This window comes from Lipotes vexillifer, unplaced genomic scaffold (genome assembly GCF_000442215.2).
Source record: "Lipotes vexillifer unplaced genomic scaffold, Lipotes_vexillifer_v1.1 scaffold250, whole genome shotgun sequence".
In the NCBI taxonomy this organism is placed as follows: domain Eukaryota; kingdom Metazoa; phylum Chordata; class Mammalia; order Artiodactyla; family Lipotidae; genus Lipotes; species Lipotes vexillifer.
The window spans coordinates 1,100,607-1,123,209 of record NW_006785198.1 but is presented as its reverse complement, the minus strand read 5'-3'; the positions used below and the strand labels follow the sequence as shown (position 1 = coordinate 1,123,209).

At 39.7% G+C, this 22,603-nt stretch overlaps 1 protein-coding gene across 1 annotated transcript in view; it reads left to right on the top strand.

Annotated features, from left to right (window-relative positions):
* DDAH1 (dimethylarginine dimethylaminohydrolase 1) overlaps nucleotides 1–22,603 on the top strand; it is an 81,635-nt gene that overhangs the window by 40,590 nt on the left and 18,442 nt on the right. Inside the window, exons 3-4 of the mRNA XM_007457236.1 lie at nucleotides 4,333–4,406; nucleotides 5,211–5,330. Of these exons, the coding sequence (XP_007457298.1) occupies nucleotides 4,333–4,406; nucleotides 5,211–5,330 (194 nt within the window). The remainder of the gene's footprint in view (nucleotides 1–4,332; nucleotides 4,407–5,210; nucleotides 5,331–22,603) is intronic.

Genomic DNA, 22,603 nt, shown 5'->3' with positions numbered 1-22,603 from the left:
ATTTTAACCATTTTTCAGTGTACAATTTGAGTGGCATTAATTACATTCACAACATTGTACAAACATCACCACTCAATTTTTAGATTACACAGTTGAGTAAGAACCAAAATCTGGAGCGCTTCCCATACACTCTGTGTCTTCTTCCTTCTGTAACTCAGAGCTTCATTAATAATTGATCAGGAACTGGACAGAAGGAAAGAGGTTTCCAACTCCAGTTCTGCTGGGAAATCTGTCAGTCAAGCAAGCAGCTACTGGTAGAAGTTGTTTCAGTCCTATTTCTCTTAAATAGACAACATCAACTTACCTTTACTTTCATTTATTTATTTTTGTGAAATATGGAGCATATAAAAAAGAGTTATAAAATGTTTATGTACAGTTTAAAGACCAATAATAAAAATGATCACCTGAGTACCTAATACCTGGCTTAAGAAATAGAACATTGCCAGGACCATGGAAGCCCCACTCCCAAACTTTCTCTCCTCCCAGCTTGAGGTAGCCTGAATTTTGTGTTAATCACTGTCTTGTCTTTCTTTGAGTTTTACCTCAATATATGCATTCCTAAAATTATATGTTGTTTAGTTTCGCTTTTCTTACGGCTTCTGTAATTAGGGTGACACTGTATGAACTCTTGTGTGATTTTTCTGCCGTTGATCTAACTTGATCCATGTAGCTGGAGTTCATTCATTTTCACTGCTGTATGGAATTCCATGGTAAGAATACCAAACAATGTATTTATTCATTTTACTGTTGATGTATGTTTGAGTGCTTTTAAGTTTTTGTCTACTATCTTCAATGCTGCTATGTACAGTCTTGTGTGTGTCTCTTGGGGACGTGTATAAGAGTTTCTCTAAGGTAAACAGCTAGAGATGGAATTTCAGGTGGTGAACTCTTATTTTGATTCAATGATTATGTGATCTTTTTCTTTAATCTATTGATGTGGTTAATTACATTAATTGATTTTCTGATATCAATGGTCAAAGTTTACATCCCTGGGATGAAATCAAACTTGATCAAGATATACTCTATTTTTATTAGTGTTGTATTAAGTGTGTATTTAATTGTTTCATTATCTAAACAATTAAATAATTGTTTAAGGTTTTGTTTCTGTGGCCTATAATTTTTCTTTTTTGTTATCATTGTCTGGCTTTGGTTGAAGCTATGTTAACCTCATATGAAATGTATTAGGGAATATTTCCTATGATTCTGTTCTCTAAAATCAGAACAACTTTAATTGTGCATTCCTTGAACTTTGGTAGAACTTACCTATAAACAGGCCCTGTGGACCTGGTACTTTCTTTGTGGGGAGATTTTAAACCAGTTGTTTCTGTAATGATTATATGACTATTGAGGTTTTTCTGAGCCAGTTTTGTCGAGTTTTGTTTTCTGAGGCTTTATTTATTTTATCTAAGTTTTTTAAATGTTGGCTCTAAAGTTATTCATATTTTCTTAATATCTGTTTTAAGTTTCACAACAACTACAGCTATGTCCCCTTTTCGTTCATAATGTTTATTTGTGCCTTCTATTTCTTGCCAGAGATCTGTCAATTTTATTAATCTTTTCAAAGAACCAACTTTGGGCTTTATTGAACCCTCTCTCTTATATGTTTCCTTTTCTCTTCCTGTTTCTACCTGTATTTCCTTCCTTCAAATTCCTTTGTTTTTATTGTTCTTTTTTCCTTGAATTTCCAGGTGGAATTTTGTCTCTTTAATTTTAAACCTTTCTTCTTCTTAAAGTAAGCATTTAAGGCTGTAAAGCTTTTCAAGTACAGCTTTAGCTGAATCCTTTGTGTTTTGATAAGAATATTTTTGTTATCATTAATTTCAAATATTTTCTGATTTCCATTATGATTTATTCTTTGGCTTATTAGTGGATAATGATGTTTTTTAAAAAAACATATTGGTCATTATTATAAGTTGCTGGGATACCAACTCATTATTGTGATAATTGATAAATATAAAGGAAAGACTCAAGCATTTAGCCTATCTTTTCTTTGTGAATTCGATTTCAAGTAGACCAAATACTTGATTGAGAAAAGTTTTTATTTTTAGATTTCTAGCCAGTAATTGTAGATCCCTGATAAAACAGTGGACCTGTGCAATGATCATCAAAGGATGTAAAAACTTTTATATGAGGGACTTCCCTGGCGGTCCAGTGGTTAAGAGTCCACACTCCCAATGCAGAGGGCACGGGTTCAATCCCTGGTCAGGGAACTAAGATCCCACATGCCACACGGTGGGGGGGAGAAAAAAAAAAGATAAAGGAATGAAACAACAATTTTAAAAAAATGAGTGGGGGACTTTATAACGGAGGAATCCAGCTGATACCACCTGAACACACTGATCATTCTAGCATCACTGAAAGTGTGACAGTCAGTCACGTGCCTCAGGATGTGATGCAGCAGAAGTACAGCCCCACCTCTGAAGTAGTCCTATCCAAAAAAAAAAAAAAAAAAAAAAATTGAACAAGAATCTAAAGAAGCATCTACATAGACTATCAGTTTGCCAAAAAATACAAAGGATAAAGGAACAATTTAATGTCAGATGGTACACAAGGAAGCAATCAACCAAATCCGGACTGTAGGAAAGTCAGTAGGACAAATGAGCTGATATCTCCTATGAAAGAATAAGGTAAGGAAGGAAAAAGAAAAAAAAGAGGGTGAATTGGTATAGAAGAAAATGACATAAGAGACATAACACCAAATAAAAGCCTTTTTAATATTTTGATTCCCGTACTTCCGTTGTTTTTATCAGGAAGGCCATTTAAGGGATATAGCCCACCATACTGCTAGAAACAGAAGTCCAACTTAAACTTAACTTTTTAAAGAGATAAGCAGTTTGCGTTTCTTTGTACGTTCCTATCTCAGTCTTTTAAAATGGAAATAATGTGTAAGGCCCACTGTAAATGCATTTAAATTTGCTTAATGCATTAAATGTTTTTCTTAAAAATGTAAATCTAATTTATAAATCTATATTTATCTTAAGAGAATTAAGGAAATTTGATTTTTTTTTAAATTTCAACTGACTTTTTTAATAAAGTGAGTAATACTTTTGTTAAGTAAAGGATCTTTCTCTTACTTAAGTTTTGATTTGTATGTAGTGAGTTTTCTTAAGGGACAATACAATCATACCATTACCAGAAACACTGCCAACATGCCGTCAGCAATTCCTGTGTCTGCTAACAGCATAAGCCAATGGAATTTATCATAACATCATTTGACCTATAAGGTCAAAAACCCCTTTTATAAGGACACCACGAAGATAAAAGTTGTAATAGCTGTAAAGTCTATCAAGCAATTCTTTCTACATGGCTACACTTCTTGTACTTGTTCTGAGGCAAAATATATACTGATTTCTCTTGGAATTTTTTTTCCACATTTCATGTCGAATTCTTTTCCACAGAATTAAGGGAGGATAAGAATTCCCACATTTATGTATTGCCTAACTCTATCTACTATAATTGTTTTTTTGCCTATAACTAGGAGACCATTTTTACTTAATGTTTTGCCTTCTGAGAAGAAAAATTGTAGAATTTCAGAAAAGCCAAGTAAGTAGAAAGTTTCATTCTTCTAAACTTCAGTGCTTTGTAGATAGGCACTATCTATATCAACCTTTGATGGTTGATTTGAAATAAATGGGTGTATTGTTTTAAAAACAGCTGTTAGAGCTCAGACCTGAAGACCAGTCAGCACTAAACTCACTTTACCCAGATGGTTTCTTCAGCCCTTACATCAACATTATAGAAAAAGGTATTTGAGCTGATCAAGACTGTCTAGTATTGTTCTTTTAGGGGAAAAAAAGGAAGCTCTGCTAACTTGTCATTGCTATTGCTTAATTTCTGATTACAGATTATTAATGTGTTTAATTCTATGGTTTCCTAAATAAAAACTTTATTCTCTTATTGTGGTAAAATATACATAACATAAAATTTACCATTTACCCACTTTTAAATGTACAGTTCAGGGTTATTAACTACATTCACGTTGTGCAACTATCACCACCATCCATCTCCAGCACTTTTCTGCCTTCCCAAAATGAAACGTCATACCCATTAAACACTGACTCCCCATTTCCCCCTTCTCCCCTCCCCTGCATCAGCCCCTGGCAATCACCATTCTACTTTCTGCCTCCATGAATTTGAAAAAGTTTATTTTTAAAGGCAATAATTTGAAACCAGATTTGTGTAAAGAGAGCAGGGGTCAGAGTACAAGTGGAGCTGCCCTCTACGGTAGGAAAGAACTGTGTGATGCTTTAAGGTCTTCATTTATAGATAGAGAAATAGTACACCATCTCTGTGGTGCCACCCACTGACTGTGTTCCATGACATTTATTACAGGCAGAGAGTTTTTTGTGGGCCTTTCCAAAAGGACAAATCAACGAGGTGCTGAAATCTTGGCTGATACTTTTAAGGTAGGTAAAGGATAATTTATGCCTGGCACAGAGTAACTACCTAATAAACATTCATGGACCCATTGAATCAATATTTCATGAATAATGGTATTTATATGTCACAGGCTTTGCAAAATAATTCCTAATATTTGTATGCTTGATAGAAGTTTTAGAAGCTAGAACTTAATAAATAGGCTTCATGGGACTCCCACAGCAGCAACAGACAAAATTATCATGGACATCTGTTTTTTTCCCAGTGTATACTCATAAAACCACCTGGCAGATGTTTCTGGCACAATCGATGACTTTAGAAAAAAATCTGGAGTCCCAATTGCCTCTAACATGAAATGTGGGTTTTTCATATTGGAATCAAAGATCACCTGTACTTGGGTGCCTACTGTGTGCTGGAAACTCTGCTAGGCATTGCACATACATCCTCCCAAGTTCCCTTTACTCTACTGATCATTAGCAGATTGGCTCACCAGACTGCTTAGGAAGGGATGTAATCCCCAAAAAACTCTGTTCCCCATGACGATGTGAGGCTCTTGTTTACACAGGGTATTCATCCTTCCAGAGTAGCCCACTACATAGGTCAGCCAGTGAAGCTGTTGACGCAGTCACACGTCGGGAAGGGGGCTCTGTGCTTTCTTTTTAGAAGCGATCTTCATTTAACTGGCAATATCCAAACTTGTGGGTCCCAGTTTTCCTTCCAGATGTTCAGGGACCCTGGCAGCCTCCAGAAGAGCAAGAATGTTTTGAGCAGATTTGAATGCGTTTTAGAATTATTCTGAAATGACAAACTACTTGTTTCTATTATATGCATAGGACTATGCAGTCTCCACAGTCCCAGTGGTCGAAGCTTTGCACTTGAAGAGTTTCTGCAGCATGGCTGGGCCTAACCTAATCGCAATTGGATCCAGTGAATCTGCACAGAAGGCTCTCAAGGTAAATTTAAAACTTCGCTCTTTCTAAATGCAGTAGGTGGTGCCTGCCGAATGGTTTTTCGAATTCTCTCTACTGGGTGGACAGCAAGCAAGGGTGGCAGGGAGAGAACAGGCTGGTACTTGAGCTTTCTGTGATGTACACTGTCATGACCTCACATTTATCAGGAACTGGGAACACCTAATAAGTACTCTTCCTGGGAAGTACACTTATAGGAAGAGTTCTTCACTGGTGAACCATTCTTACTTACACACCAGGTTACCTGGAAAGGCCATGATTCAGAAAAATAAATACCAAACTCATCACAGTTGTCTCTTCTGGGGAAAAGGAAGGCATCCCACCAGTAGAGCTCTTTGTAATGCTTTATCTAAGTCAGGTAATTGGTACACATGGGGTCATTACGTTATCCTTTTGTATTTCTGAACTATTTCATAATAATCTTTTAGAAAGACATGATTCAGAAGTACCTAAAAATCTTAATTTCTTCATTTGCATTGGAATACTTAAATTTTAGGAAAGGAAATTTTCTTATTTCACAGATAGGAAAGGAAAGTCCAGAAAAATTACAACTTGCCTTGGGTCACAGAGCTAGACTGAGAGTGGAAGTCACTGATAGTGAAGAAGACCTTCCATCCTTACAGTGCTTTACAGTTCAAAGGCACATTTCGTCTCTGTAACTAACAACCTGGGAGATTATCTGGACACTTCATAAGGGCAAAAACCATGTCTGTTTTGCTCCCCAGGTGCGCCTTTGTGCTTGGCCCATGGTGGTCCTTAAATAAAGAGAATAATGGGGCTTACCTGGTGGCGCAGTGCTTGAGAGTCCACCTGCTGATGCAGGGGACGCGGGTTCGTGCCCCGGTCCGGGAAGATCCCACATGCCGCGGAGCGGCTAGGCCCGTGAGCCATGGCCGCTGGGCCTGCGCGTCTGGAGCCTGTGCTCCGCAACGGGAGAGGCCACAACAGTGAGAGGCCCGCGTACCACAAAAAAAATAAATAAAGAGAATGATGAATAAATGAATGCGGGAGGTGGTTTTATCTCTATTTTGCAGTTAAGAACTAGATCGAGGGCTTCCCTGGTGGTGCAGTGCTTGAGAGTCCGCCTGCCGATGCAGGAGACGCGGGTTCATGCCCCGTTTCGGGAGGATCCCATATGCCGCGGAGCGGCTGGGCCCGTGAGCCATGGCCACTGAGCCTGCGCGTCCAGAGTCTGTGCTCTGCAATGGGAGAGGCCACAACAGTGAGAGGCCCGCATAACGCAAGAAAAAAAAAAAAACTAGATCGAGTGGCTCGCCCCAGATCGCAAGGCTAATTCTAAATGGTGGGCTGGGACTACATTTTGCCCCCTCCTCTCAGGTGGTCCTGCACTACACATGACTTATTAGAGGACCAAGACAGTAACTCCTCTTAGGCAAAGAGAGGAAGTCTGTGTGCCCCAAGGTATGCAATTTATTTGTTTGCCCTATCAGGTCTTTACTCTTCTGCCTCAGTGCTCAGACTTGGTATGGTTTGTCTGGGAAGCGATCATTGCCTCCCACTTGCTGACTTTCCCCTTCGCGTTATCTGCAACTTCTTCAGTCAGCTCGCTTGGCCTTTCTTCCTTTTCTCAAACTGTATCTCTGATTGTATTTCTAGGACCTTTAACAATTGTTGTTGAACAATCTACCTCAGAATTTGAATTTGGGGCTTTTTCTGTTGCCTTTAGAGAATGTCTTTTGTTCTGTTTCAGCTAGAAGGCTATCTCAACTTTCTGCATATAAAAAATAAAATGGTGTCTTGAAGGAAAACATCTGATGAATGGTGTTACTTAGAGGATCTAGAAAGATTATACTTCTCCTCAGGGACTAACTATGGTTTCCCTCCATGGCAGCTGGGTTGGTCTGCACATGTCTGAAATTGATTACAAGAGAAGGAAAAGGCTGAAGTTGGTCTGTACTGTGTCTTTGTGTGAATTAGCAGAGAGAACCTCTCTGGGTAGACAAACTAGAAAAAGTAGCCCCATCTGCCATTTTGGGTAAACTAGGTCCCTAACTCAAATAACTTGGTCTCTAACCAATAGGTCCCTAACTCAAATTGGCCCCTAACTTAAATAATCTGGAGAAACTAACATATAACAAACTAAGAGATAATACAATATGGTTAACTAGCACTGTTACATGAAATAGCCCTAACTATTATTCAGAGGAGAAGAGGAAATTCTTGAGGTTTAGATATTCAGAGAAAACTTCATGAAGAAAATGTGGCTAGATGTGGGTCTTGAAGGGTTTATCAGGGTGGGCGGGATTCAGTGAGAGAGTGTTACAAGTGGGGACATGGAATAAGCAAAAAGTAAGCAAAATATATTCATGAGATGTGGGCAAACTAGCCCAACTAATGAAGAGTTTTCTTGTGGGCTCCCAGATAGCTGGATGGGGCAGGTGACGTCTGAAGAGGTTGGGACGTAAAAGTGAGCATGAGATGAGATTATCTCCATGAAGTAGGAGTCTGGGTACCCACAGGCTCTGAGCAGAAGAGGCTGTATTGCTACAGAGGTGTTGGACCATCATTCCTTAGCAAAGCAAACTGAAGAATAATGAGATCTCCATGAGGTCATGTTCTCAGGTCAGAAATAGGTGGGTTGGTGAAATTCAGATTTAGTGAATTGAACTGCTTATTTATTTCAGAACAGTTTGGGCTCCTGCATTAAATCAATCAGTAAAATTGATAGTGGGTAAGTCCTACTACTAATTTGGACATATAAATACTGATATATACAGGCAGGAAGACAAATGGACAGAGACAAGTACATCATTTACAAGTAATGAAAGCGTATTTTCTCCATTTCGCAAGTGAAAATACTGAGAACAGATGAAATAAGGCATTTCGAATAGGATCTCGTGGTTCCAGAATCAGATTTCCTGGACCCTGATTCTCCTCTCCCCACTTGCCCGCCCTACTCCATATCCATTCTTTTTCTGTTGGAAAGCCTTTTCTAATTATTTTGCCGTAGATTGGTTCTAGCTAATCTCCCTCTTTATCCTCCCCTCTCTCCAACTATCCCCCTCTTCCCATTTTTTGCTGTTATCAGGATCTGACCTGTTTCAGGGAAGATACGAGTTTGGTCTCAGATATCTGTTTTTCCTTTGCAGATCTTGATGTCTCGGTCTTGTCTCTGTAGAGAAACCCCTGGCCACTTGGGCCTTTCTTCGAAGGGCATAGCATTTAGACAGAGGTGAACTGTGCCTTCCTGTGCCACACACTGAAAGCCTGACTGCGTCCCACATCTGTCACTGCTTGCTGAGTACTTGCTTCCTTCAGAGTCTATAAAACTACTTCTTGCATATTCATGCAAAGCTGAGAGCCCAAGGGTTTCTGGGTAGTCTTATTGCATTTGAAACACTTTGTAATGGGTTGCAATCTATTCTTGGTTAATGAAGTGGGTTCTTATGGAGATAGTCATCATGCCTGTCTCGGTTGTAGTAGATTTAATAGTGTATGCATTGTATATTTAAATGAAATAATCCATCTAGCAATTCTCTTCTAAAAAGCCCAGAGTGCAGAGTACATTTAATACACACTTAACACAGAGATTATCTAATACAGGGAAGGAAGAAAGGAGAACCTATTATTACCATATTTTACTGTTGATATGGCCAAAGTACTGGAGATTAGGTTGATTTGAAATTACTAAAGATATTTGATACCAAGTCTTACCCTGCAAATACTATTATCTAAGCGAAATTAGGCTTGAGAGCGATCTGCCCTTGCTATAGTTTTTCTCCTACACTTTTCATCATTGCCTTCATGCCCCTGGGCAATCACTACCTTCATCCTGCTCCTCTAGCTATAAAAGAAAATACTAGAAGAGTAATTAATTCGTGTATAGGCAGTAGATCTACTAGTACTCTTCCAGGAGGAATGTTTGTCTTCTCAAAAAGATGAGAACTCCAGTTGTCACCCAGCTGGAACTACTGCTCACAAACATAATTTGAGCAACAGAAGCCAACCTCCAAAAAGTACATATTATATTATCTCATTCACTTCAAGTTAAACAAGAGATAAAACTACTCTGTGCTGTTAGCAGTCAGAATAGTAGTTACTTTAAAAAGAGGGAGGGAGGGCTTCCCTGGTGGCGCAGTGGTTGGGAGTCTGCCTGCCAATGCAGGGGACACGGGTCCATGCCCCGGTCTGGGAAGATCCCACATGCCGCAGAGCGCTGGGCCCGTGAGCCATGGCCACTGAGCCTGCGCGTGTCTGGAGCCTGTGCTCCGCAACAGGAGAGGCCACAACAGTGAGAGGCTCACGTACCGCAAAAAAAAAAAGAAAAAAAAAGAGGGAGGGAGTCTTGGTGTGGAGGGCCATCTTGTATGTTACACTTTAATTTTTAAAGTTTAATAAAAATACATATATTGTTGGAAGTGGGCTGTGATTAACTTACAGAAATAATTCTCCAGTAGCTGGGTCTGAGTCTCAAATCCCTGCTTTATCATGATGCCTGTCTTGTCCACAGACTAGCCTGGTGTTTTGGTTTTTTTAACTAAGGAAAAAAAGACAAATTTGGTACCTCCTAACCAATATCTCCCCATTTCCCCTTGCCTGCCGGTCTTTGTAAACCTTAAATATATACAATTTTTAATTGTCCTTTTTATGTCAGTAAAGTTGGGGAGGAAAAAAGACATGATAAAGAGTAGATTTGCACCACATCTCACCTGTTCTTTTTCTAGATCTGTGACAAAATTGACTTGCTTTCCAGAAACCTGGATTAATTACATGCTCTCTGTCACGGAAGGACAGATCGTAATTCTTGCCCTCAGGAGGGACTCACAGTAATGATTTTTAACTCAGTCTCCTTCGTAGCATTCAGCCTTCCAGCCAAGTTGGGGGGGAAGAGAAAGGAAGGAAGGAAGGACAAAGGGAAGGAGTGAGGGAGAGAAGAAAAGGAGGTTGGGAAGAGTGACACTTAGCTAAAACTTTCCTGAAACTAATCAGATGAGGAAGCTGCCACTCTACCCAAGCTTGGAGCTCCAGGAACTTGTGGTACTGACATGTTGTGCGGGGGGAGTGGGGTGTATCATCTGCTGGCCGGGAGGCAAGAGGCGCATCCCCACCTTCCTAACCTAACCCCACACAGGAGACCAGGTATTTTCTCCATAGGGCATCTGCAGTTTTGTTTAGTGGCCTTTCTTTTATTGATAATTTTATTCTTTTGTATCACAGTGAATTATTGTTTAAGAAGACTTTTAATAGAAGTACTAAAAGGATGTGGTAAGAAAAGAATTATGAGATCACCACTCCATTTTTGTGCCTTTGTCATATACATGGAGCTGAAATATAGTACATGGAATTCCAGTATGCTTGTAATTTTAATTAAAATGATCATAATGCATTTGGATGGAAATGTCTTTAGGTTTTTTATCTACTTCCTGAAATAACGAATTACATTTGTAAGGTTCCTTGAATGAGGACATAGGCTGCTTGCTTTAAGCTAATTTAAATGGCATAGGATGCAGCGTGTTTTTCCTTTGAATGACTAACTATATCATAGAGGTCACTCAGTACTTCTTCTCGTTTTGACTCAGCTTCAGCATTGATTTTATGTCCAAAAATGTCCATGTTATTTTATAGGTGGTCATATAAAACATGAAGGTGGAAAAACCCTTGATGTGTTTGGATTTTGTATGTTTTTTTAATTGCCTGGAATTTCCTTTAATGACAACTGGAACAGCAAGAGCAAAAACCAAAAGACAGAATGAGAGGTAACTAGTATCAACAGGGTGATTGAAATAGAAAAATAAAGACTTTGCATTTTCATTTGTTGCCACAGGGAATTACAGTCTGTAGCCACAAGATTTCCCACTTTGGGTCTATACTGTGAAGGGCAAATTGACAGTCCATTGCAGGTTTAATTTAGTCTCAGTATCAGGGTGTCTGTTCCAGTTGTATTCACCGGATCCACAAGACAATAATTTTTTTAAAAAATAATCTACCATATGCCTGAATTAAAAAATTAAAACACAAAAATCAAATAGACTCTGCGTTTGTAACAACTGTTTATGCTTCCTTTCCTGGCAGCAGTTGCCTTATCTGACAATATTCCCAGAGCTGTATGCCAACAAGGCTGGCAAGGCCAAATAAAATGCTTTGGCATGATAGGGCAATAAATAATCTGAAGCTGTGAGACCAAAACAGCCTTGCTGATTATCAGCAGTAATTCCCAAGGCAGGAAGAAGGCAAAATTAGCCAAGTAGGAGAAAGGGAAAAATAATTACTTTCTCTTGAAAAAAAATATTATTTCAAGAAAATGTCAAAGAAAAAAAAAGGAAAAATTATATTTAAAGCACTGTTAATTCCATCCATTATATGATGGACATCGAAAAGTATTCCACAGACTCTATGGGATGTCATTGCAGGAGCTCAAGCATCTTGTTAGGTGGTTGAGCAAATGGCCTTTTAAGGGGTCTTTCAATCCAAGACTCTTGTTTACTAAAGAAAAAGCCTCTGAGTGACCTTAAATTAGTGGTTCCCGGTAAGAGATGTGGATTAAAATCTCCTCAAGAACTTTCTGAAAACACACTGCCCTGGGCCTATCTCAGAAAATTCTGATGCTCTGGGTCTGGTATCCAGCCCAGGCATCTGCATTTTTTAAATTTTATTGTATTGAAGTATAGTTGATTTACAATCTTGTATTATTTCTGCTGTACAGCAAAGTGATTCACTTATACATAGATATATACGTACACATTCTTTTTCATATTCTTTTCCATTATGATTTATCACAGGCTATTGAATATAGGTCCCTGTGCAAGATGGTAGGACCTTGTTGTTTGTCCATTCTATATGTAATAGTTTGCATCTGCTATTCCCAAACTCCCAATCCTTCTCTCCCCGACCCGCTCCCCGTTGGCAACCACACTTCTGTCCTCCGCCAAGCATCTGCACTTTTAAAAGCACCACAGGTGATTCTGGTGCACAGACTAAGCTGAAAGCCATTGCCTTTAAGGATTCCTACAACTTCTAAAAGCACCTAGCTTAGGATCCTGAATAATGTGCACCACAAGAAGCAATCACTATGTCTATAATAGAGGTACAAAAGAACATCTTCCAAACAGCAGTAAAAGAGAAAGTGTCCAAATTAAAAACCATCGAAAGTTAGAAACTCCTTACGCTTTTGCTGCCTAGAGTTCAACATTGTATAGCTTAAAATACAATACCTAACTGGTTAGTAACTTGAATGGCATCACTCAATCCATTTGGTATGCTAAAATTTTTTATTAAAATATTCTGAGTTATTCAAGAAACAAGAAAAATCTCAAATAAACAACCTAACCTTACACCTAAAGGAAGTAGAGAAAGAAGGACAAACAAAACCCAAAGTTAGTAGAAGGAAAGAAATCATAAAGATAAGAGGAGAAATAAATAGAAACAAAGAAAACAATAGCAAAGATCAATAAAACTAAAAGCTGGTTCTTTGAGAAGATAAACAAAATTGATAAACCTTTAGCCAGACTCATCAAGAAAAAGAGGGAGAGGACTCAAATCAATAAAATTAGAAATGAAAAAGGAGAAGTTACAACAGACACCGCAGAAATGCGAAGCATCCTAAGGTACTACTACAAGCAGCTCTATGCCAATAAAACGGACAACCTGGAAGAAATGGACAAATTCTTAGAGAGGTATAACCTTCCAAACTGAACCAGGAAAAAATAGAAAATATGAACAGACCAATCACAAGTAGTGAAATTGAAACTGTGATTGAAAATCTTCCAACAAGCATAAGTCCAGGACCAGATGGCTTCACAGGTGAATTCTATCAAACATTTAGAGAGGAGCTAACACCCATCTTTCTTGAACTCTTCTAAAAAACTTCAGAGGGGGCTTCCCTGGTGGTGCAGTGGTTGGGAGTCCACCTGCCGATGCGGAGGACACGGGTTCGTGCCCCGGTCCGGGAAGATCCCACATGCTGCGGAGCGGCTAGGCCCGTGAGCCATGGCCGCTGAGCCTGCGCGTCTGGAGCCTGTGTTCCGCAACGGGAGAGGCCACAACAGTGACAGGCCTGTGTACCAGGAAAAAAAAAAATTGCAGAGGAAGGAACACTCCCAAATTCATTCTACGAGGCCACCATCACCCTGATACCAAAACCAGATAAAGATACTACAAAACAAAGAAAACTACAGACCAATATCACTGCAAAAACCCTCAACAAAATACAGCAGAATCCAACAGCACATTAAAAGAATCATACACCATGATCAAGTGGGATTTATCCCAGGGATGCAAGGATTCTTCAATATACGCAAATCAATCAATGTGATACACCATATTAAAAAGCTGAAGAATAAAAACCATATGATCATCTCAATAGATGCAGAAAAAGCTTTTGAAAAAATTCAACACCCATTTATGATAAAAACGCTCCAGAAAGTGGGTATAGAGGGAAGCTACCTCAACATAAAAAAGGCCATATACGACAAACCCACAGCAAACATCATTCTCAATGGTGAAAAGCTGAAAACATTTCCTCTCAGATCAGGAACAAGACAAGGATGTCCACTCTCACCACTATTATTCAACATAGTTTTGGAAGTCCCAGTCACGGCAATCAGAGGAGGAAAAGAAATAAAAGGAATACAAATTGGAAAAGAAAAAGTAAAAGTGTCACTGTTTGCAAATGACAGGATACTATACACAGAGAATCCTAAAGATGCCACCAGAAAACTACTAGAGCTGATCAATGAATTTGGTAAAGTTGCAGGATACAAACTTAATGTACAGAAATCTCTTGCATTCCTAGATACTAACAACAAAAGATCGGAAAGAGAAATTAAGGAAACAATCCCATTCACCGTTGCAACAAAAAGAATAAAATACCTAGGAATAAACCTACCTAAGGACGTCAAAGACCTGTACTCAGAAAACTATAAGACACTGATGAAAGAAATCAAATGGAGATGGAGAGACATACCATGTTCTTGGATTGGAAGAATCAATACTATGAAAGTGACTATACTACCCAAAGCAATCTACAGATTCAGTGCAATCCCTATCAAATTACCAATGGCATTTTTTACAGAACTAGAACAAAAAATGTTAAAATTTGTATGGAGACACTAAAGACCCCCAATAGCCAAAGCAGTCTTGAGGGAAAAAAATGGAGCTGGAGGAATCAGACTCCCTGACTGCAAACTGTACTACAAAGCTACAGTAATCAAGACAATATGGTACTTGCACAGAAACAGAAATATAGATCAATGGAACAAGATAGAAAGCCTGGAGATAAACCCATGCACCTATGGTCAACTAATCTATGGCAGAGGAGGCATGGATATACAATGGAGAAAAGACAGTCTCTTCAATAAGTGGTTCTGGGTAAACTGGACAGCTACATGTGAAAGAATAAAATTAGAACACTCCCTAACACCATACACAAAAATAAACTCAAAATGGATTCGAGACCTAAATGTAAGACCAGACACTATAAAACTCTTAGAGGAAAACATAGGAAGAACACTCTTTGACATAAATCACAGCAAGATCTTTTTTGATCCACCTCCTAGAGTAATGGAAATAAAAACAAAAATAAACAAATGGGACCTAACGAAACTTAAAAGCCTTTGCACAGCAAAGGAAACCATAAACAAGACGAAAAGAGAACACTCAGAATGGGAGAAAATATTTGCAAATGAATCAACGGACAAAGGATTAATCTCCAAAATATGTAAACAGCTCATGCAGCTCAATATTAAAAAAAACAAACAACCCAGTCACAAAATGGGCAGAAGACCTAAATAGACATTTCTCCAAAGAAGACATACAGATGGCCAAGAGGCTCATGAAAAGCTGCTCAATATCACTAATTATTAGAGAAATGCAAATCAAAACTACAATGAGGTATCACCTCACACCAGTTAGAATGGGCATCATCAGAATATCTACAAACAACAAATGCTGGAGAGGGTGTAGAGAAAAGGGCACCCTCTTGAACTGTTGGTGGGAATGTAAACTGATACAGCCACTATGGAGAACAGTATGGATTTTCCTTAAAAAACTAAAGATAGAATTACTATATGACCCAGCAATCCCACTATTGGGCATATACCCAGAGAAAACCATAATTCAAAGACACATGCACCCCAGTGTTCATTGCAGCACTATTTACAATAGCCAGGTCATGGAAGCAACCTAAATGCCCATTGACAGATGAAAGAATAAAGAAGATGTGGTACATATGTACAATGGAATATTACTCAGCCATAAAAAGGAACACAATTGGGTCATTTGTAGAGACGTGGATGGACCTAGAGACTGTCATACAGAGTGAAGTAAGTCAGAAAGAGAAAAACAAGTATCATGGAATCTAGAAAAATGGTACAGATGAACTGGTTTGCAGGGCAGAAATAGAGACAGAGATGTAGAGAACAAACATATGGGCACAAAGCAGGGAAAGCGGCAGTGGGGGCGGTGGTGGTGGGATGAATTGATAGATTGGGATTGACATGTATACACTAATATGTATAAAATGGATAACAAATAAGAACCTGCTCTATAAAAAATAAGTAAAATAAAATTCAAAAAAAACATTCTGCGTTATCAAAAATCACTAATTTTATCATTTTCTGAGAATAGGAAATTTGCATTTGGCTCATGTTTCCATACCCTCTCCCCCAACACATACACACAGAAAAATCTAACAGGACCTGATCCTGATGTACAGAGATTTGTGTCAAAGAGGAAAAATAAGGTTAAACTTCATACTGATATTAGAGAACTTACTTTTAAAAATAATCATATGTTGATTCTACTAAAGAAGCATGGCTGTCAAAAGGGCCAAAATGGATTTCAGGGCAAAGCAGAGAACTTAGAATCCAAATTCACAGGTTGTCCTTCTGGCTCTGCCTTCTGCTGTCCCTGTGTGACCCCTGTCTCCTATACTCAGTCTTGTCCTGAAAAAACAAAGTTGAAACAGCCTCTCTAGGGAATGAGAGCTTCGTTCCTCCCCGTTGGAAATTTCATGACAGGCAGTCAAGGTGAAGGACTGTGTCTCTAACTTGGCAAAAAGTAGCAGCCATTTAATTATAAAGCGCCCAGTGATATAGATAGTTCCAAAGTGGGTTCACTGTAGACTCTTGACCACTGTGACATCATCCTTTCAGTGGCTGTAAGTGATAGAAGACTTGTGCTTAGCTGAGTTTTTCATGCCTGCTTAAGGATAGAAAAGCGCAGAAGACTCCATCCTAGTTCCATTTTTATTTGACGAGGCTTCAATTGCATATATAACTATTAATTTTGATATCTGACAAACAACATCATATCCTAATTTACATAAAAAAATCTGATAGAAAAAAAAAAGGTAGGGTTTCCAAAACCTTTTATTGCTGTGTCTTCTGCAAAAAGGCTTTTCAAAAGGTGATTGAAAAGAGAGCACAGGGCTTCCCTGGTGGTGCAGTGGTTGAGAGTCCACCTGCCAATGCAGCGGACACGGGTTCACGCCCAGGTCCAGGAGGATCCCACATGCTGCGGAGCAGCTGGGCACGTGAGCCATGACCTCTGAGCCTGTGCGTCCGGAGCCTGTGCTCTGCAACTGGAGAGGCCACAACAGTGAGAGGCGTGCTCCGCAATGGGAGAGGCCACAACAGTGAGAGGCCCGCGTACCCCAAAAAAAAAAAAAAAAAAAAAAAAAAAAAAGAGCACAGCTGAGTTTGAAGCTCGGGCTTCTTGAGGATCATACAGCAATTTATTGAGCAGCAACTGTATGAAAGATAGTGTCTCACACACGGGGACACTGAGATGAATGAGAAACAGTCTCTGCCCTCAAGACCCTTCCAGTTGAACTGGAGAAACAGGACAGTGTCGGTGTAAGATAAGGCAAACGCCTACTAAATGGCCCAAGGTCCTAGTAGAAGTGATGGGAGTTCCGAGGATAGAGTGATCACAGGAGGTGAGAGCCAAAGTCTGGGTGGACCTGAATGAACAGCAAGCCATATACGGGCACAGAGGATGAGTGGTCACTACAAACAAGATGACTGGGAGGATAGCTATTTTATAATCAGCAGACAATGGCTAGAACAAGGGGTATGTGCAGGGAAAGAAAGAGATTTAAGGTCTAAGCAATAAGCTGGGGCTGGTCCAAAAGTAAAGGAATTGGGGTCTTCTTATCTGCAGGGTGTGGGGAGCCACTCAAAGTTTTTTTAAGCAAAGGTGTAAAAGGTGGTGTTTCAAAAAGATCCGTCTGACATTATGCCTGGAATGATCAACAGGAAGAAAGATTTGGGGTAATAAAACTAGTTAGGTACCATCATACAGTCTGGAAGTAAAGGACAGGAGGGTCTGGACTGGGGAAGCAGGCGTGAAAATGAAGAGCCCTGTGCAGGAGGTGAGTTCTATGTAGAGAAATAACAGAACATTGTAACTGATGGGCTTGAAAGGGCAGGGGAAGGAAAAGGAGCAGGTCAACACTTGGACAGATATTTATAGAACTCCTGTTGTGTACCAGGCACTGTACTAGGCCCTAGGGAATAATGATCAATAAAATTACTTCAGGAATGACTACCAGATGGGGCGCCTTTGGTGGAATTCTCGGAAAAGAGTTCAAACTGTCACTGTCACTGTGAATTCTGTTCTCTCCATCAACACAGGAGCAAACCACAGAAAATTGGTGGGCAGAATGTGTTGCTGGATCTCACTGAGCTAGATTCACAGTTTGAGAACTGAGCTGTACTCAGACACATCCAACTGACAGCAACTCTGGTAGACATCCTTCGTCTAAGCCTGTAAGACACTTAACGGGGTTGGCTTCCATTTCAGTGTCCATTGGCAGCACACAGCAGCTCATTTGAATTTGGAGTCTCTGTCCTTTACCCTTTTCCATTTCTTTTTCATTATCTTTATCTACTCACTCTCAAAGCACACGAAAAAAATCACTTTAACATTTGCATGCCCTCCATCTCCAGCGGGGTCCTATTGTTTCTTGGCTGAATTGAGTTGGCAGAAGACTGCAAAACACCCAGGATGATTTCTGCCTCATGGGATGAAACTGTACATCACAGCATGACCTATGTGACAGTCGCACCAGGACAACACCAGTACTCTTGATGTGGAACAGATTAGGAAATGTGTCAGCTGAGCTGGAGGGAGAATGGTTGAGTTTTGGGTTACTGTTTCTCCGTGGACATCACATGTATTAAATGCCCTAGGTGTTGATGAGTATCCTATTGCTTGGCTGGAGGTTAATAAAGCATATGGTAAAACGTAGACACTAAATTAGAAGTGACATTTTAACCCTAAATTATTCTCCATCTTCTAGGGATACATCCACACTGCCAGATACAATACTGGGATTTCAGCCATCCTTAGACATAACGACATGCAAGAGAAACAAATTAAAAGTAAATTTGGGGTAGCGGGGATAAATTAGGAGTTTGGGATTAAAATATACACACTACTATATATAAAATAGATAACCAACAAGAACCTACTTTATAGCACAGGGAACTATACTCATTATCTTGTAATAACATATAAGGGAAAAGAATCTAAAAAAGAATATATATATCCATATATATATGAATAAGTGAATCGCTTTGTTGTACACCTGAAATTAACACAATATTGTGAATCAACTATATTTCACTAAAAAATTTTTTTAATTGTAAAAAGAAAAGTAAATTTGCCACCGCCTTCTTGCAAAACCACTCCAGTAATACTACCCTGCTCTTAATAATTGCTTACTGTTTCTCCTTGTTTTCATCTTTCAAAACGTCACATTACTCCAGCAATCTTTAAGAGTATTTCTAAATCTGTTTTTCATTTATGGTCACTGGATGCTGCAGTTGGGGCCCGGTATTACCCAGACACTACCTGTCTACAGATGTAAAAAGCTTTGGAGATAGGTTATAACAAGCCATTCCCTTTTATCTCTTTCTGAAGTGGAACCAAATTCAAAGCCGTGACCACATATCCAGAGGTGACTCTTGGTACAGAGTTTCAAAAAAAAAGCCTATTAGGAGCTAAATAATAGGTGTTGAATCTGCTACATTCTGTGCACATTTTCTAATCGTCGATTTCTTTTTCCATCCATACCCTGGCAAGTGATAATAGTTCAGTATAGATTAGCTACTAGTAGTTGTAATATTAGTAGTGGTAATATGTGTGATGATGATGTTAATTTAATTTGAAAACCCTAAGTTAGTGGTTTTTAAACTTTAGCGTACCCAAGAATCACACAGAGTGCACATTTGAAACGCACATCACACTTCTGGGGTTCACCACAAGAAATTCTGATTCGGCAACCCTGGCATGGAGCCCAGGAACCACTGCATGATTCAGAGGCAGGTAATCTGTAGACCACACTGTGAGAAGCACTGACTCTGGAGTTCACCAGACATCAGTTTCTATACATTAGCATTTGAGGGCAGGGGGAGAAGATTCATGCTAAAAGTAAACTGCATGTGTCTTTGGACAGAAAATGCCATTTAATATTCAGCATAGTATCTTATTGAATAACATAACTGGCGCTTCAGAGAAATAACTCTCATGTAGTAGAAAACCATGCAAAACTTCACTAGATTATTGAAATACAAGTGCCTATGAAAAGCTAATTTTCTTTAAAATACTGTGTCTTTTTAGGGGGAAATGCTTCCAGAATAAACGATATCATGTGTTCCATCTAGTGCCTTTCTCTCTGTTGATAACATTTGCATATTAAAATACAGTATATCTGCAGTGAGTGCTTATTGCTCTAATTCTCATTAGGCACGTAGGCTCTTAGACTTGAATAGAAAAGTCTGAAGGTGTGAAGTCCTGTGGCTTGAAAACAAGCAGGATACTAAATTCTTCAAGTAGGAATAGTGGAAAGAGGAAGGAAACTCAGATGTTTACTTGGGTAGGAAGTTGTGTGGTCCCATCCATGAGCTTGTTAGGGAGAATTTGAGAAGGGCCCCTGGAGAGCACCCAAAGCTGATTAAAGCTGGATCTTCAGTAACAAGTATTGATTGCACAGAAGGATGTGGCACAAGCGCCAACTGGCAGCTCTTCTTTGCTGTTCACTGAAGGTTGAGCTCTGAGTGAATGTGTGTTATAGGAAATTGCATCAGGAGATTTTAGGAGGATTTTAACAGTTACTGAAATGCCAAAATGCACTGCTGGAAGATCATTCATTCATTCAGTCAACATGTAACGAGTAGGTATTGAGCACCTACCCCATGCCAAGCCCTGCACAGAGGGCCAGTGATGTGACTGTGCCTCACTGGAAGCTTCTGATAATCATCTGCCCACCTGAGATGACTTGGATACCTTGACTCAATTAAATCCAAACAGTATGTCAATCACCTAAAGGGGCGGAGGTCAAAATATGAATAGTGGGGATGTAAACAATATTACTCTCTGAACCAATTGATGACCAATTGAGTCAGTTGCCTTCTCCAACTTCCATACTACCCTTCCTTCTTATTAACTGAACCTTGAGTTTTAAATGAGCACATTTCCGGGACTTCCCTGTGTGGTGCAGTGGTTAAGAATTCGCCTGCCAATGCAGGGGACACGGGTTCGAGCCCTGGTCCGGGAAGATCTCACATGCTGCGGAGCAACTAAGCCCGTGCGCCACAACTACTGAGCCTGTACTCTAGAGCCCGTGAGCCACAACTACTGAGCCCACGTGCCACAACTACTGGAGCCCACATGCCTAGAGCCCGTGCTCCGCAACAAGAGAAGCCACCACAATGAGAAGCACAAGCACCACAATGAAGAGTAGCCCCCGCTCGCCACAACTGGAGAAAGTCCGCGTGCAGCAACGAAGACCCAACACAGCCAAAAATAAATAAATAAATTTATTTATTTAAAAAATATATATATGAGCACATTGCCACTTGGAATAACATCCACGTTTCTCAGCTTTCTTTGTCCTACGTATAACAATGAGACTAAGTATTGCCCGATGATAATGAAAGTAGAGGTGCTCTGTATGAGATCCAGGAAGCCTGGATCTGAAAGGAAAGAGTTCTGCCCTTCTCCCCTTCCTGAATCTTGAGAAAGGGATGTGATAGTTAGAGCATAAACAACTATTTTATACCATGAGAACAAGGGCTGTATCCCAGGTATAACACAGCAAAAAGCTAGAAGAAATTCAGCCCATGATGACTGTCAAGTCACTATACTGTGATACAACCTCAAAACACCTTTCACACGAGAGAGAAATAAACTTTTAAAAGTTGTTTTGAGGAGGCAGGTACTTTCTGTCACAACCAAATTTAGTTCTCAGTGATAAAAAACTATCTTCACTAGCCATGAACAGAAAACCCAGTTCAAGCTGGCCGAAACAGTGGAGGAGAGATTACTGGTCCATGTAGTTCTGAAGTAATACAGACTTTAGGGTAGGTTTGATGGGTCTGCTTAGTGATGCTGTCAAAGAACCGGATTCCTTTCCTCTCTCTTCACCTTCCACAGATGAGCTTCATTATAAAGCTGGCCCCTCTTCAGGGGAGCACAGTGGTTGCCAGCAGCTCCTGGCTACTTGCCTCTTCACACACATTCAGGGAGGGGGACATGAGTCCTCTCAGAAAAGTAAGGAAGCTTCTTTCAGATCTTGTCCATTCTTAATAGTCCAAACCGATCATCTGTCCATCCCTGAGCCACTAATATAACCAGGGGGTGAATTTCTCTGGAACTGCAGTTTCCTGACTGCATCGAGGCACACTGGGGCACCACAAACAAACTCACAGGGGCACCATGGCAGAAATTTAAATTTTTCAAAAAGAACACAGATATACCTGTCAGACATCACACACAATTCTACTATTAAGTTGTTTGGACCTAACTACTTAATAAACAAAAGTGTTAGATTTGTAGGGGTTTATTTTATTTATTGGTTTGGGTTTGGGTTTCATTTTTTCTTTCTTGGCCTAAAGGCACCATGAAAATATTAATGAGACACTTACAGGTACTGTGAACCAAGAAAGGAACCTTTGGCCTGGAGTCTCAGTCCTGGAGTCAGAGGTGGAATTAGCTTCCCCCAGATTATGGGGGCTGCACAGAGAGGTGTGGATTTACAAGTGAAAACTGGGGTGATTGCTAAGAAAGCAGAGAATAGACGTGTGGGAGGCAACCACAATGTCCATAGGCCCTTGGAAGAGCTAAACCCTGCATTCTTCTTACGGAGAGAATTGCCTTTGTTTAGGAAAATACAATAAGTCCTTTGGGGTGAAAGGTGAGACCCTTGAAGGCTTGGGATCAGCAAGAGATAATACAGCAAAAGAGAAAGCAAAAAGTCCTTTGTTAGAAGTAACAGGAATGTGGAGATAGGGAAA